Consider the following 16,442-nt stretch of genomic DNA (forward strand, 5'->3'; position numbering starts at 1 on the left):
TCATTTTCACACCCAGCACCCATTTGTTCACCCATAGGTGTGCTGGGCATGTGTTTAGGTGCATTGTTGGCACGTTGCTATTTTGAGGCAACTGAACAACTCAAAATGCAGTATCTCTCTGGAGAAGCAAATTCCTCTCTTTGTCTTTCCGCTCACATGTAAATAGTGAATCCGCCATAGTGCAAGCACAACTGGCTTTTAAAGGGAATGGGAGATGAGTCTCTGATTGGTTTAGTGCAAGTTACGCCCAAAACACACCCATGACTCATTAACAAGAGACGAGGGACAACCCTTTTGGACCATGCGCCCGACCCACAGACCAGACTATTTTTTCTGTCATTAAACTAGCATAAGTGGATTTGGACACCAAGTGCACCTGCGGCGTGCGCTTCAGAACATGAACTCAGATCATTAATATACGGCCCAAAGGCTGTTCAAAATTGTTTTCATTCACTCCTTCAAGTGAACTGTATTAGTGAACTAATGTAGGGAACAGTGGATGAGGGTTTAGCGGGCAACTTTGGATTCAGCCATTGTGTTTGGGAAGTTAAGTGAATTTTACAGTCAGATGCTTCACTGATATCAAATGCACATTCTGATTTACGTCTGAAAAAGGTTAACTCTTAAGTGTTTGTAAGTTTGCAGAGAAGCTCACCGAGGGCTTTAGAGGTCAAATGAGAGTTGTGCTCATTAGGGGTGTGCATGAATAATCAAATATTTGATCTGTAAATAATATTTGAAGAATATAAGTACTATTTTAATTTTAATGTTACTTTGCTGTCCACTGGCTGGTGCTGTGGAGCATTATAATAAGTTGATTGTATTTGATCACAATGTCATCTCGCAAAGTTTGGAATTATGTAGTTTAAAAAGTTACTTTTGATCAAATGAATTAATGAAACTGAGCTGTCATAATACCACCACCACAGTGAGAAATCACATGAAATCCTAACACCAGGCGGATGAGGAAAGACAGCTGTCCATCACTGCATTCACCACTGCACGTAAGCGAGCTGAGATGATACCTTATCAGATGGCAAAATGATCGAGACATGTGCTTCCTTCAAGTTTCGTCGAAGGAGAGAGGTTTAAGAACAGAAAACACAAAGCACCGTAAGACACTTCGCTTAGCACACCGTTATCTTTGTGTCTCCGCCACGTCTGTCACCGGAGAGCGTTTTCTCATCCGAGCATGTGGATATTATGGTTTTTCTCAACATGGACACGAACATACGCGGTGACCATATGTCGACTCAAATGTATATGTAAGTTCTGCACGATAACTAGTGCACTCTGCTTTATTAGCGTTTTTTCCTGTTCGTGCTGCTTGAGCTTATAATGCTTTTGTTCTTTACATTTAATGTTTACACCTATTGTTACTTTTTACCGAAAAGAAAACCTTAAGCTTTAACATAAGCTTGCAGTGCTTAATCATGAGCTTGTTCAGAAACCTCTTTCTCTTTAAACATCATTTAACTAAACAATAAAAAAAAAGCCCATTCCTATCAATGATACAGACTTTTTACCTGTGTTGGATTACGCCAGTGGGATTTATTCATGGTTCTAGGATTGCATATCTTCATTGCCAAGACTGGGACTTCTTCAACACTCAGAATAAAGATTTGCAAGACTTCTGTACCAAGTCAGTAGGCGATCATCTGTTATTAGTGTACACCAGTAACATCATTGGCCCACTGCGGCACTGACCCCACCATAGTTTAGTTCAGTTAGAGAACAGACACTACAATTAAAAACTGAAAGTGTCTGCCCAACGCAGCATGAGCCGAATGAGCCTCGCAGCACAACCGGAGCAGGAGTCAGATTTCATTCATCACGAGATCGAGGTAGACGGAGGAAGATTTGGCTTTAAAGCAAATGTAAAAGCACCAATTCAAGCACGTGTCACTGTATCCACCATCACTTAAACACATCTGATTGGCCAATGTGTTCACACACTCAACTAGGGCTGTCCTCGACTAAGGATTTAGACAATCGAATCAGAATTGTCGAATCTCTCTATGGTCGCCTGATAGTCGAATCATCTCTGTGTGTGAATGGGTTGGGAGGGGCACGACACTGTCAGCAGAAGGGTAAAATTATTTTTATTTTCCTTTACACACTGCACACAGCAACAACTTTTAATAAAGCAACAAAAACTGCCTGCCAACTGACAGACGAACTGACAATGGCTTTCTTATTTAGGTTTAAATAGCCTAAAAGGTAATGTGGTGGATAAACATTCATAAACCATCATGTTAAAGCCGCGATCGAAATACAGAACATCACACAAATATATAAAAGAACATTTTGATAAATAAACCTAAAAAAATACCTGCCTAGAGAGGAAAAGAACACGGAGTGCGTTTACATGAAGACGTACGCGAAGCTCAGCCCCGCGCGCCTCAGGATCTCACACTGCCACCTGACGCGCACATTATAAGTTATACACGCGAGCTCAATTTTGAATTGACTGACAGATGAGCTGCACGAAAGCGCTCTGTGGTGCGGCAGGATTTTAAACAACTTCCTGAGTGGCCGTGGACAGGCGCTGAATGCTGCCGCCGGTGTGTGTACACTCATTGACCGTGTTCTAATTTTAAAGGCGCGGTGCGAAGCTCAGCGCCCTTAAAGGGGTCGTACACCGATGCTCAGCGCCGCGACACGTCTTTAAAATATTGAGCACCCCCATATTGCCAAAATGGTATGATCCTTGTTTCATAACACCCGCGAAGATTCGACCGTGGGATCGGTGGTCGAATCAGGCTCCGCATATCTACGCATCGAATCTTCGACTATTCAGGGTCACCCCTACACTCAACATACATACAATCTGTGATTGGCTACAATGATCAATGCTTCAAAACATTTAACACTCTTCACAGAGATCAGGAAACTATCAACGGATCCATCTATCTATTAAGGATAGATTAAACATAATGAACAACATGATGGTGAGTAAATGATCATTTTCATTTCTTGGTACACTATTACTTTAATACTTTTGACCAGACAGACATTATATCAACAATGGCAAATTTCTAGGCTGCTTTAGCGCTATTATTGATGTTTAGCTGTTATTGTTTTATCAATTATTTTAGATAACCTGCTGCAAAATTTCAAGTAAAAACAAACTGTGACAGGTAATGTTTCATATCACTCTGACAAGCTCTTCCTATATAAAATATTTCTTTCTTTCTTTTTATTGCAATAATATGTAAACAGGACCAGACTTTACATTGATATTCAAAAGAGTGACTATAGGAGATAACAGGCAAATCTAATCTGAAACTAATCTCCACAACACGGTTTTAAAATCACATTCTACAACTATCTGACTTGTCCTAGACCTCTAGCTAAAGTAGCTCAGTCCAGTGGAAAGTACTGCAGCATAACAGAGAGCAAGCCACCAATACCGCAGAGCTGTTCTACACACACATACACACACAAAACCCCAGAGAGAAGGAAAGCAGAGTTAGGCAAGGTGCTGAATCAATCCAGGCACAGCTGAATGTGTCATCTTACGAGGGACAGGTTCTCTGTCTGATCCCTCCAGAGCAGCAGGGCAGGAACGCCATTACCGCACCACCTGATTTCCTCAGCTTCTGTTCCGAATGTGAACCAAACAATGCATTTGCTTGCATCTCGTTGTTCACTTTTGGTGCACGATACATTAAAAATGGGTTTGATGAGTCCACATTGTCAGTTAAAGAAGATTCACTTGCTAAATAATTTAGAATACAAAAGGTCTATCAACTGACACAAAAATACAGAATTGACTAGCGCGAAACCTTATCCATCTGAAAAAAAGCAAACATAGATAGAGTGAGTCACACACATGCCCTGCAGATATTTATTGGCTTTATTCAGATGAGATTCTTGTCAGCAAAGATAATGCATTTTGACAGGCCTGCTTTGATTCCAGCCATCAAATATCCTTCAGTCCTTGATTCTTTGTTTGACTTAAAAATGTGAAGTGAAAGCCACATCTGTTACTAATGCTGAAATATGCTTTTGTTTGTGCGAGCGAGTGCAAATGTGTTTGCGGTACATTTGTATGTGGTATATCAGTGCATAAAAACACCCACAATCCAATTTAATCACCTGCTAAATGTGCTGGAATTTCTTAATTAGGTCGTTGTTATTCTTTTCGGCTTAAATGCATACGCAAAATTGGGCTTTGGCAAATTCAGCTCTCCAATGGAGACGAGATAGAGCAGCGGGCTGTTGATTTGAGAGAGAGACAACCCAAGCTCGAATACCAACGAGAAGATAAACACACTGCAGAGTACATTAGCATGGGGTAGTTTGCGCTTCCACAAACTAGTTCACAGATCCACATATTTCTAAACCCCTGAGGCCATTGCTCAGGAGAGAGAAACGCCATAAACCAGACCAGACTAGAGTAATATCAATCTATAACCCCCACTCCAAATGCATTCATTTCACTCTGTGTTTCTGTCACCCCCCCCAAAAAAACTCTTGAAAATAACCGGAGTCAGCATAGAACCGAGGAGGGGAGGGCGAGAGAAAAATAAAGCGTGCGATCGGCAGAGTAGAACTGTATTAGCAGTTAGGGCTAGCGCTCAGAGGATCATTTGGTTCCTGAAATGAGCTGCCGAACCCAAACACACAGCAGCCTCATTACATAGATGGTTATAAACAGGATTAATGCAATCACAGCTCAATAAAAACCTCAAGCAATGTGCTCCACACAATGTGCTCTTCACTGAGCCAAAACCCTAATTCGCACTGATGTAATAGGAGTGTTAGCTCCTGGGACACAGACGCTCATTAAAAACAATGTTTATTCAACTCGATTAAACAGTAGCAATGATAAATTAGCAACATTATTGACCCTGCTCCTCACCCAAAGGTAAAACAATGAAGCAACACAACAACACATTTACTCTTCGCATACAACTTAAACGCTGCTTGCTCTGAACTTTAGCCCACTGGATTTTAGACAGAGAGAGATATTTGGGAATATTTGAATATTGGAACAATAAGTAAACAACCTTTCCCACCAAAGGCTTTTGCTCTGATCACATGACAGAGAGACCACGCACGGCCCTGCAAATGATTAACTCAAGTGTGTAATATGGTTATATTAAACAGTCACCGGGGATAATAGATTTTATATCTTATATTATGAACTGTTTCTTTGTATGTGGAGAAGGCAGAACATTGGCTTATCCGCATCCTTCATAAATGCAGACTAGTAAATATTTTCAAAAACACACTACATGAATGCATAAAGGAACGAATGGTTTACTTCAAATAATACGTGTGCTAATAATTAAATCATTAAATGCAAGTTTTAATGTATCAAACGTATATTCATGCAAAATTAAAACAGAATATAAATAGCAAAATGCCATTTGAAATGAATGTCATTTTTATGCATTCCTAGGGTAGCAATATTACTTTTGTTCATTAAATATGAAAAATGGAAATGCCATTGATGTGGGCCACAAAGTATTTTTTTTATGATTTAAAGGAATATCTAAAGGGTTGGGGGGTTTAAGTAAAAATAAGGACTATCACCATTAACGCGTTAACGCATGCGATTCATTTAAATTCCGTAACACAATAAGTTAAATTAAGTTAAATTAAAATACATTTACACAAATGAATTACAGAAGAACGTAAAGCTGCAATATTAATGTCATGTTCATCATGCGGTTAGATGATGTTAGAAGTCTGGAGTTTATCACAATTACACTGAGCATCTACAGCAGAGGAGGAAACGCTCACTTTATCTCTTTAACCCATTCTGCTTCTCTGTTTGTGATCAGGCCATTTAAACCCGTTGAACTCTGGGAGTTTTCAGTGATCCGGGAATCGAATTCAATCAAACCTCCGCTACTGTAAAGAAGGCTAGGTCTGATTACATCACACACATCAGAGAGAACAGACACTCGCATTGCGTTTTAGTGAATTATTTATTCCCGTGTGTGCTTTGCTTTAAAACACGAGCTCTGTCGTATTCTGCGATTGTTTGTGAATAGCGCAGTTTTGGTGTTGTATAGTAAGCGTTCATGCATGTACAGACACATTTCAGTACATCCACGTTGTTATCACACACACTCAGGAAGGATAATGTTTGATTTATCATGTGTAAGTTGTTGTGTTATCATAGGTTTATGCAGTCAAAGCGGTTGATTTAGGAGTTTTCATCTAAAATTAAAGCAATATTGTTCTTGTTGTTGTTGCTCTGGACACACACACACACACTGAATTCTGTAGAGAATTGTTTTTCTGTGTTATTATGTTTGTTTGTTTTCCATGGGTGCGTAGGTGTGTATAAATGTATTATATAATATAATTATAGGCACTCCTTTATATGTGGTTATTTGGTGTCCTTTTGGAGTCTCCAATGATTTTGAAGCTTGCAGAAAATACAGTTTTCTGATTGTTTACATTGCTGGATATAGCAAATGATGACAAAATTAATGTGTTTAATGAGATAAATGACGTGTATGCTTTATTTCACGTGTGTATCAACAAGAGTGCGATTAATCACAATTAAAATATTTAAATCAACTGACATTTTGGAACATTTACTGTATTGGAACATCCACTACATTTGGAAACAAAGATGAAATTCTCAAGGTGAACGCATATCTTGAGGCTAAAGGCCTGAGAACAAAAAATCAAGTCAGGAATCTTGGAGTGATTTTGGAGTCAGACCTGAGTTTCAGTAGTCATGTCAAAGCAATAACTAAATCAGCATACTATCATCTGAAAAATATTGCAAGGATTAGATGTTTTGTCTCCAGGCAAGACTTAGAGAAACTCGTTCATGCTTTCATCACCAGTAGGGTGGACTATTGTAACGGCCTTCTCACTGGCCTTCCTAAAAAGACCATTAGACAGCTGCAGCTCATACAGAACGCTGCTGCCAGGATTCTGAGCAGAACCAGAAAATATGACCATATCACACCAGTCCTCAGGTCTTTACACTGGCTTCCAGTTACATCTAGGATCGATTTTAAAGTACTATTACTTGTTTATAAATCACTCAATGAGCTAGGACCTCAATACATCGCAGATATGCTGATTAAATACAAACCCAACAGATCACTCAGATCAGCAGGATCAAGTCAGTTAGAAATACCAAGAGTTCACTCAAAGCAAGGAGAGTCTGCTTTTAGCTATTATGCCAGCCGTAGTTGGAACCGGCTTCCTGAACAGATCAGATGTGCTCCAACAGTAGCCACATTCAAATCCAGACTCAAAACACATCTGTTCAGCTGTGCATTTACTGAATGAGCTCTGAGCACTGTATGTCCGACTGATTGCACCTTATCTATGCATCATTTTTTTTTTTTTTAAATTATAACTGTTTTAGTTTACCTGTTCTTTTCTTTAGTTATCATTTTATTATTTTTGATTCTCTTTACATTGTATTCTTTTTCTTATGCATTTTTTATCCCTATTTTAATTCATTTCTATTTAAAGCACTTTGAATTGCCATTGTGTATGAAATGTGCTATATAAATAAACTTGCCTTGCCTTGACAGCCCTAGTAAAAATACATACATTTATAATAACGTATTTTCAAACAGAATACAATTTAAATTAAGTTTATTTTTCTTACCTCACTGAGAAATTTTTAAGCATAAAAACGTTAGATAAAAGTATGCTCAAAACAAGAAAACACAATGTTGTAAAAAAAATAAAACTTAATTCAAGTCTTAATATTATACATTTAAATAAATATACATATTTTAATGGGGAAAAAAGACAGAACACGAAGGAAAAACATCATTGCAACATACAGACAAATAAGCCCTTACAGTTAAAAAAAAAATCAAAAATAACGAAACTAAAGGAAACTATAGAAAATTCATAAGAGTATCCGAAACTAAATCTGGATCTCTAGAGCTGAAACATAATAAACTGCAAGATTTACTCAAAGGTTTCTGGAAAGACCATAAGTCTTCTAGCAAAAGAACAGAGCTCACTATAATATTCATGATTTCAGCAAAAACAACTGGTCCTGTACAAAGTTTCAGTTCTTGGTTGTTTTAGGCTTTGAGCTTTATCAATAATTCAGATTGCTAATAGTCAGACCCACACTGAATTTGGGAATCTGTGCCTGCAGAACTTTCCACACAATCGGAACGTCTGTCAATCACAAAGTTCTTCACATCCGCTGAGAGTATATTTTGGCTAATCTGATAACGCATAACAGTGTAGCACTCTCATTTGACGTTTTAAGCAAAATTACGGCACTTTCCAACAGAAACACTAAAGCTAATGGCCTCGAAATCACATTTCAGAGCTTTTTATGTAAATGCATTTTAACACAAATTCCATCTAAACAACATGTTTAATGATCCATCAGTCTTTTGTCTGTGGCATCATCATGATATGTTTCACTACAGAGTTCTGCACGTGAAGGTGAACTCTGGAAAGTCATCAAATAACGTTGTTCCATGTTTCTTTAATGAGAATGGATGATAGCGGGCCTAGCTGCCCTCTTTAGATTGAGATCTAGATAAGAAAAGGACTCGTAATCTAGAAAGAAAAACTTACAAGCGAGTGATACGAGACTGGAGATACGACTCGGGATCACGAAATCTCCCAGGCTTATACAACGAGAGAGTCCGGCGAAAGAGGCGAGTGCCTTTGAGCGAAGTGCCATTTAAAGGTCGGAGATGTGTACTTACAGAACTAAGTGTGACTGGCAGACTTATTTCAGCCCTTTATTGAAACAATGTGGAAACGCAGCGGTAAATCTAAATGACTGTAGTACGATGAATGCTCAGGAGAGCAGGTGTGCTTCACATCACCAGGCTCTCGTGTCTGTCTAATACACATTTTTAAAACAAACAAATCTCTGACAAGAAAGAAATCCTGGTGCTTTCTAGATATTAAGATCTTATCGCACGCGAGTGTGTGCGCGTGTGCTTTCGCGTCTGTGTGTGTGTGTGTGGGTGGGGGGAGTGGGGTCTGTGTCTTAATTAAATTTCACACGTCATTTGGATAGCCTCCATCGGATTCCGGCCTCATCAAGATTTCTGGTTGCCAGCTCTTTGAAGATTATGGCATGCTTTTACAAAAGCAATTCAGATCCGAGAGCCAACAAAGTGTTAAACTGATCTAATGGCACCAAAACATGAAGTTATGCCAACACACCCCACTATTTTAGAGACTATTTTGAGCCATGTCTGTATTTTTTATGTTTTTGAATCAACATAAAATTGACCCTATTTACTTCTTTAATGCTGTGTTTTGGTCTTTTGAACGATTCATCAGTATCAGTGCATGTTCCAAATCATTGCCTGTGTAATATATATTTAATACAAACAATTTAGGGATTGTTTTAGTAAATTTGCATTGGGTGTAATTTATAGCTGGGCGACATGGCCAAAAATATTATCACAATATTGTTTCCCATATCAGTCGGTATTGGTATTCGGTATCACAATATTCATTTACCAAATGGACTGCATTTATATAGCGCTTTTATCCAAAGCGCTTTACATTTTTGCCTCACATTCACCCATTCATACACCGACGGCGATGTCAGCCATGCAAGGCGCCATCCAGCTCATCGGGAGCATGCTGGGATTAAGTGTCTTGCTCATGGACACTTCGACACTTGGTCAGGTGGAACCGGGGATCGAACCACCAACCTTTCGGTTTGTAGACAATCTACATGAACCACTGAGCCACTGCCGCCCAGTACTTTACCATTAATAGGGAAGGAAATTTTTTCCACATATTCGGTAGACCTCAAGAATGAATGTAAAAACGTTTTTGTTTTAATCTCTACAGATTGTTACCTATTAATTTAGGACCCCATTAAATCCATACAATTTCCTATAATCTGTGTTTTACCTTTTATTTTGCTGGATTCCATAAGGTTTTTTTTATTTAATACAAATGTATCATCAAATGAAAATATAACAAATAATTTACAACAAAACATTGCATTTGTATTATTTATCATAGATGCTGCACAACAGAATTTTATAAATCAAAACATGGGTGAAACATTTTTGGTTGTACAATATTTTGGGGAAAATAATATTATATTTTATATCTATATTAGTTTTGTATACAATAGGGGTGTAACGGTACACAAAACTAACGGTTCGTTACGCCCCTTGGTTTTGAAGTCACGGTTCGGTACGAGTTCGGTACAGCAGTTTTACTAAATCACTTTTTATTTATGTTTATTAAACAGTTACTGAACAAATTGTGTCTGTCCTTAAATGAATTCAGTTATAACTAAAAGTATCTGTATGATAATTCTGTAAACTATAGGGAGCCATTATTTGCACATTACTGTAATATTAAAGGTTAACAACAGGGCCCAAACTATTAGCCAACATTGAGTTGCTATTTATTTTTAGATATAATAATCAACACTCAAATAACACATTGTATGCAAACATGTAAACTTCACATAAGGCAGTTTTTGCATTAACTTTTAAATATATTTATAAAATTATGTTTTTTCTCCAATTTGTTGTTGAACACAGTGCCATTTTCATTACAGATTCATTTAAACATACATTAAATAATCAAGACATGAACACATCGGCTAATAAAGTGGATATATTTAGTGAAAGAGTTGATTTCTCTAGTGAACTAACAGCTGTGGACACTGAATGACTTCTGAGGTAAATTTGATACTACAGGACATTGTTCACCAAGCCTTTTTTTGACGTCTTTCCCTCAATGAAACAGATTGAGCAATTACACAACATATGAAACATTTCAGTAAGTTGTACTGTATCCTCAACATACCTTAAGATATTAATTCATGTTTATTCTTTAGGAAGAGAAGATCATGTTCACCCGCGTGTTGCTGCTTCCACTGACACGCCAATAAAATACTTAATATTTTTGTGTGGGAACTCAGATTCAAGTGTTACGCACTTAAAACAAGCCGACTGTTAACTGTTAAAGTCTTTCACAAAAACGTGATTTTCCCATATCCAAGACAACTTACCCATATTCAAGTATTGATAAAAAGAAATGCAAAAAGCTAGAATAAAATGTTAGTTTTTTTGTTTAAAAGAAGAGTATCAGCTCTTTCTTTTGATATATTGCATGCTCAGATATTCATAAAACAAAATATTCTATGGTCTATTACATTTTGGTGAAAATGGTCAAAAACCCTGGTGGTGGCTGGCAACTTTTTTTTTTTAACGCTGGCGGGGAAAGAGTTTAAATGGTGGAGTGACTATGTGGCCCGCAAGCAGCTGAAAAAGTTAAATCTATGAGATGAGTTGAAACGGGATATACTTATGTCTACCAATTTACCCACAACAACTACAGGACAGGATATTTTTATGGCTGTTGATTCTTACCTCAGATCATACAACCTGCCCTACACAAATCTCGCCGCTTGCTGCACGGATGGAGCTGCTGCCATGATGGGTAGAAATAAGGGATTTAACAGCCGTTTGATGGAAAAGGCTCCAGACTGTGTAATTTCCCACTGTATGATACATCGCCAGGCACTCGCCAGTAAATAACTGTCCGGAGACCTTAGTGACACTGGCAACAGTTGTAAAAGTCATAAACTTCATTAAAGCTCCCCTTACCAACCAGAGATTATTTGCACAACTGTGTGAGGAGGAAGTGCACCAAATATACTGCTAAACATGGAGGTGTGCTGGCTTTCACGTGGCAGAGCGCGCTTTCTAGAACTGCAGGATAAAATCCAGGAATTTCTGCAAAAATCACAATCACACTGATGTGTGCTGGATGAAAACCGCACACCTTGCTGACATATTCACTCTTTATAATGAGACCAACAATAGATCAGGTGGGGGGGTCAAGGAAAAAGGTTGGGAACCACTGCTGTAGACAATGGAAGTATATAACCATAGTGTCCACCTGCTGAATGATGTGAGGAGTAAACAGGTCGATCCTGTGGTCTAACAAGACCCTGACTTGACTGAATTCATTCTGACAGCTGATCTTTTATTCCTAAAAGCAGCCGAAGCTCTTAGCAGATACCTGTACTGTATCATAATGGAATCCCGTCTTAAACTCTCTCACTTATCTCAACAAAAAAAAAAAAAAACCCAGAGCAGTCACTTCTGTGTCGCATTAACATTTCAATTACCTGATCCTTGTAACAACACAAAGGAGGAAAAAAGGGGGGTGTAAGGGGTGCATGAGCAGGTACGGCAGTCCAATTGCACCCCATGAATCATAGCGCATTAAAATGCAGTTTTTCCCTGATTAAGTGAAATGGTGCACAGCAGAACAGAGCTGCAGACAGGCCCAAATGGAGCTGATTTGTTCATGTGGCCTGAAGATAAGCAAAATGGACCACTCAGCTTGTACCATGCATACACAAACACACGTACATATCCACACAGTCAAAACACACACACACACACACACACACACACACACACACACACACACACACACACACACACACACACACACAGCTCTCAGGGAAAAAGACACCTGATATATGATATTACTCATGCTTAATATGTCCGTGGGATGCAGTATTTTGCTAAATCATCAAGGGAAAAAGGTGCACTGTTCTTGTAAATGGAAAACACATCAGCAGTACTGCACAAATATTGAGGATTGTGGTTTCATTCTGAAGGCAAGAACTATTGACTCAAATTTTGCTTACTTTTCACAGATTATGTATAATATTTTCTGCCCACAGAGGCATGATATGCATCTTACCTGAAGGTGATAACATCCTCCAGACGATGGCAGGCTCTGGTTTTCCGTTAGCCAGGCACATCAATGTGACGTTGGAGCCTTCGTTCACCAGAAGATCCTTTGACAGATTCACGATCTTTGGAGGAACTGTAAAACAAAAAGCAAAGTTATGTGTTATGTGTATGCCTTTAACTTTATCTTTGGTGCACTTAGCATCAGATTGGCATTTTTTAATCACCAAACCTAGAGATACCAAATCTAAAGGCACAGCAAAACAATGCTGTGTGCTGAGCTAAATGTGCTCGTTCTCGTTGTATGTGTTTAGCATACATATGATGGTATTTTGTGCAGCTAAGAACCTGTGAATCGCTTATAAAATGTTTAAAGAAGTCAAAACAGTGACAGAAATCCCTCCATCACACACACACAAATGAAGATTTGCTGTCTGAACTGAACTGTAATGGGCAACCTCACGACTATGACAAGAAAAAAACAAGTATGCTTCAGCATTATGTCCTTTTTAGGGTCGCATCTTCTTGTTTTTGGTTCGTGTACATGTCTTTGGTCAATCGCACCAGAGTTTGTTTTAATCCAATCGAAAATATCGAGTGTGAACATACCTTAACTTTGCCTACATGTCAACTAACTATAATTAAAGGCACAATATATAATTTCCCCCTCTAGAGGTCGCTCATTCAAAACAAAGATGTAAGCTGATGACGCCTGGATTTAGCAGAATCATGGTAGTTGTTGTCTTCACCTTTAGAGCCGGTGAAAAAGAAACTGACGGGACTCGGGCAGAAATGTATTAATGTTACTGTAGAATGAAGCAGGGCGGGGCAGAACGAGGCCGCTAGAGCGATTGCTAATGAGAGAAGAGCAGTGGAGCTTTTTATGACATTATTATGATATTATGACAAATGAGACAGACGTGCGCTTCCGCTTCTTCCACTCATTCAGATTAACGCAGCGCTGTTTTATCATTAGATACATCTGAGTGTGTGGTGGCGACTATGAGACACGTTCACACTGCAGTGAGCTAGATTGATATTAGGCATGGCAAAATATGGTACTCGCGGTAAATCAAGTACACCAGATTTAAACAATAAAACTAACTGTGTTGAGCTTTGTAACCGTGATTAGTTTTCTGTCGGTAAATGTCTCCAAAAAGTTGCTCACCTGTCTAAAAAAACAAATAATATATTAAAGCTTATTTGGCGTTTCTATGATTTCCTTAAAATAAAAACAGAAATCGAGAGTAACGCGGGTATGGTGTCCTTGCTATGTGACGCACAGATATGGTCAGTGTCCTGGTTAAATCACATATTTTTCTGGATTTAAACATTCTTGGAAACATTTGGGATGATGCAACTAAACAAGTCAACAAATATATAACATTATTCTGAGAGGTTTTTGATATTTTAATCCAAAAGTCTTACATATTGTGCCTTTAATTTGCCACATATCAACTTTCATCAAAGTATCCAAAGACTGTTCGGTTAGGGTTAGACATGTACTTTTTAAAATTTACTTACAGTCAGTAAAATGTCTGTTGGGGACCATCAAAATAAAATATTAGCAGACTGTGTATTACTCTGAAGTGACTTATAGTTGGTACAGGGCTTGACATTAGGCATGTTCATGTGCTGGTCCTTCGGACAAGTAAATATTCCATTCACTTGTCTGAGTAAAAAATGTGCTTGTCCAGAAAAAAGTTAGATTTTTATTTAATTTGTATGTGTTGTATATATATGTTATCATTTCAAATTTGTGATATTTTTATCTTTTATAAAGAGCATTTCCCCCTAATCTTATTAAATATAGGCTATGCTTCAGGTTTAATTTTATATTGTTAAATTTGATAAATACATTAAATTAAAATAAGACATTATAATGGCTGTTTTCCAATCAAATTAAATAATTTAACCTGAAAAATAACAACTGCATTAATGTTTAGATATTTGTAGTTTTAAATAGACAAAAAAGAAATGTTGGAAAGAAATGTTTAAACATGAAACTAAACCTCCAGTAGGTGGCAGCAGGTGGCCGTCTTAATGAGCGAGTCTTAATGATTGAGTTGTTCATTCAAACACTGAATCGTTCAGTAACACACATTGCTGTGGGACGCATTACAGTTCTGCAAATGAATGATTTTCGCTGCTAAAATAGAACAAAACACTCAATATTGCATCAAAAATGTAAGTGACGTTAAGTGAATGTTAATTAATTGTTTAAGGAGCTGTCATATGAAAGCAGTGTCATTTTCAGTTGTGATGGTATTCAGGAAACCGCTTAAACGCTCTAGTGTTGTAATTTCTCCTCGAGAGGCTGCACGAGCATCAACAGCGCGACCTTGTTATCGTCAGTTCATTATATACTATCATCCACTATCGATCCCCACTTACACTAAATTAATGCACAATCATTCTTCCATTTTGGTGATTCGCTAGTTATGTTTTGTTTTAATCCGGCTCTTGTCCGTCGGGCAAGTAAAATTATTTTTCACTTGTCCCTTCAAAAAAACCACTTGTCCCGGACAAGCGGACAAGCGTTAATGTCGAGCCCTGTGGTAGAATGTCTAATACCAAATAAAACAATAGCAAAAAATGTTAAATAGTGAATGTCCCTTGTCAGTAATGACACGCAATACTCTTTATCAAGAATATAGACTGCCATAGTTCAGAAATGAATGGTCTTTTCCAGAGCATGCAAACATAAATGTAATATTTAATAAATATGACAACTTACCGTCAAGGTAAGTTCAAGTAATTATTTTTATTAAATCATACATCATTTTTAAACAATAACCTCTCTTCAAAAAGTTACATGTTTTCAGTGTTATTTGGTGGGCTTGATTTGGCATTTTGATAAAAAGAAGAAAAAAAACTATTTTTTGGGTATTACTTCTTTGGTGCTGAAAAAAGGCAAACCAGAAACATTTCACAAGGTTGATGTATCGATTGCCTTCGCACTTTGAACACAATTTAAACAGACTGCAGAGCAAGCCACAATTCAGGCCTTGCAGATCGAAAAAATCTACAACTCAGCAAAACTAAAGATGTTACAAATACCCTATTTAGTTAGCCTACAGGGAATGGTGATAAAGGGTGCCAACATCCTCCCTTCAGGAGAGCAAATTATGGCCTACTTCTAAAAAGGAGTGTTAAACATTAACTAGAACACTCACAGAGAATATGTGATTGCAAATTAACAATCAATTATTGATTTTAATTTTTTGGTGTTAGATTTAAAAAAAGTGTCAAGGAAACTAATTGAAACTTAAATAATGCTACACTACAACTCCACTGCTAATTAAAGTAGATGTGAATCAACATCTTAATTAAGGTAAATGCATTCAATTTGTTAAAATTAGATTCAATTAAAAAAAACACAAAATGATGTAAGCCTTACAACTTTAGCCAAAGAACTTGGAAGACATTTAAGACATTGACATTGAATTTAATTATTGATTTATATACATTATCATTACAAAAGTTTGAGGTCAGTAAGTTTTTTTTTTTTTTAACAAAATGAATACTTTTTTTCAGCAATGATACAAAGTAACAGTAAAAATACATTTATTCATATTAAAAAAAAAGAATCTTTTTTTTTTTACTTTTTTCTTTTTCTTTTTTTTACAATTCAATAAAGAACTGTGCAAAAAAAGCATCACGGTTTCCACAAACATATTAATCAGAACAACTGTATCAAACTGTCATGATACAAAATCAGCAAAATAAGAATACTTTCAGAGGGATTATCAATTCAGCTTTGCCATCAAA

General features: G+C 37.4%; 1 protein-coding gene across 9 annotated transcripts in view; it reads right to left on the reverse strand.

Moving 5' to 3' along the window:
* ntm (neurotrimin) overlaps window positions 1–16,442 on the reverse strand; it is a 399,798-nt gene that overhangs the window by 17,102 nt on the left and 366,254 nt on the right. For all 9 annotated transcript variants that reach the window (XM_067432674.1, XM_067432675.1, XM_067432677.1 and 6 more), the window contains one exon: window positions 12,682–12,807. In XM_067432674.1, the coding sequence (XP_067288775.1) occupies window positions 12,682–12,807 (126 nt within the window). The remainder of the gene's footprint in view (window positions 1–12,681; window positions 12,808–16,442) is intronic.

Source organism: Pseudorasbora parva, chromosome 23, assembly GCF_024679245.1.
Source record: "Pseudorasbora parva isolate DD20220531a chromosome 23, ASM2467924v1, whole genome shotgun sequence".
Taxonomy (NCBI): Eukaryota; Metazoa; Chordata; class Actinopteri; order Cypriniformes; family Gobionidae; genus Pseudorasbora; species Pseudorasbora parva.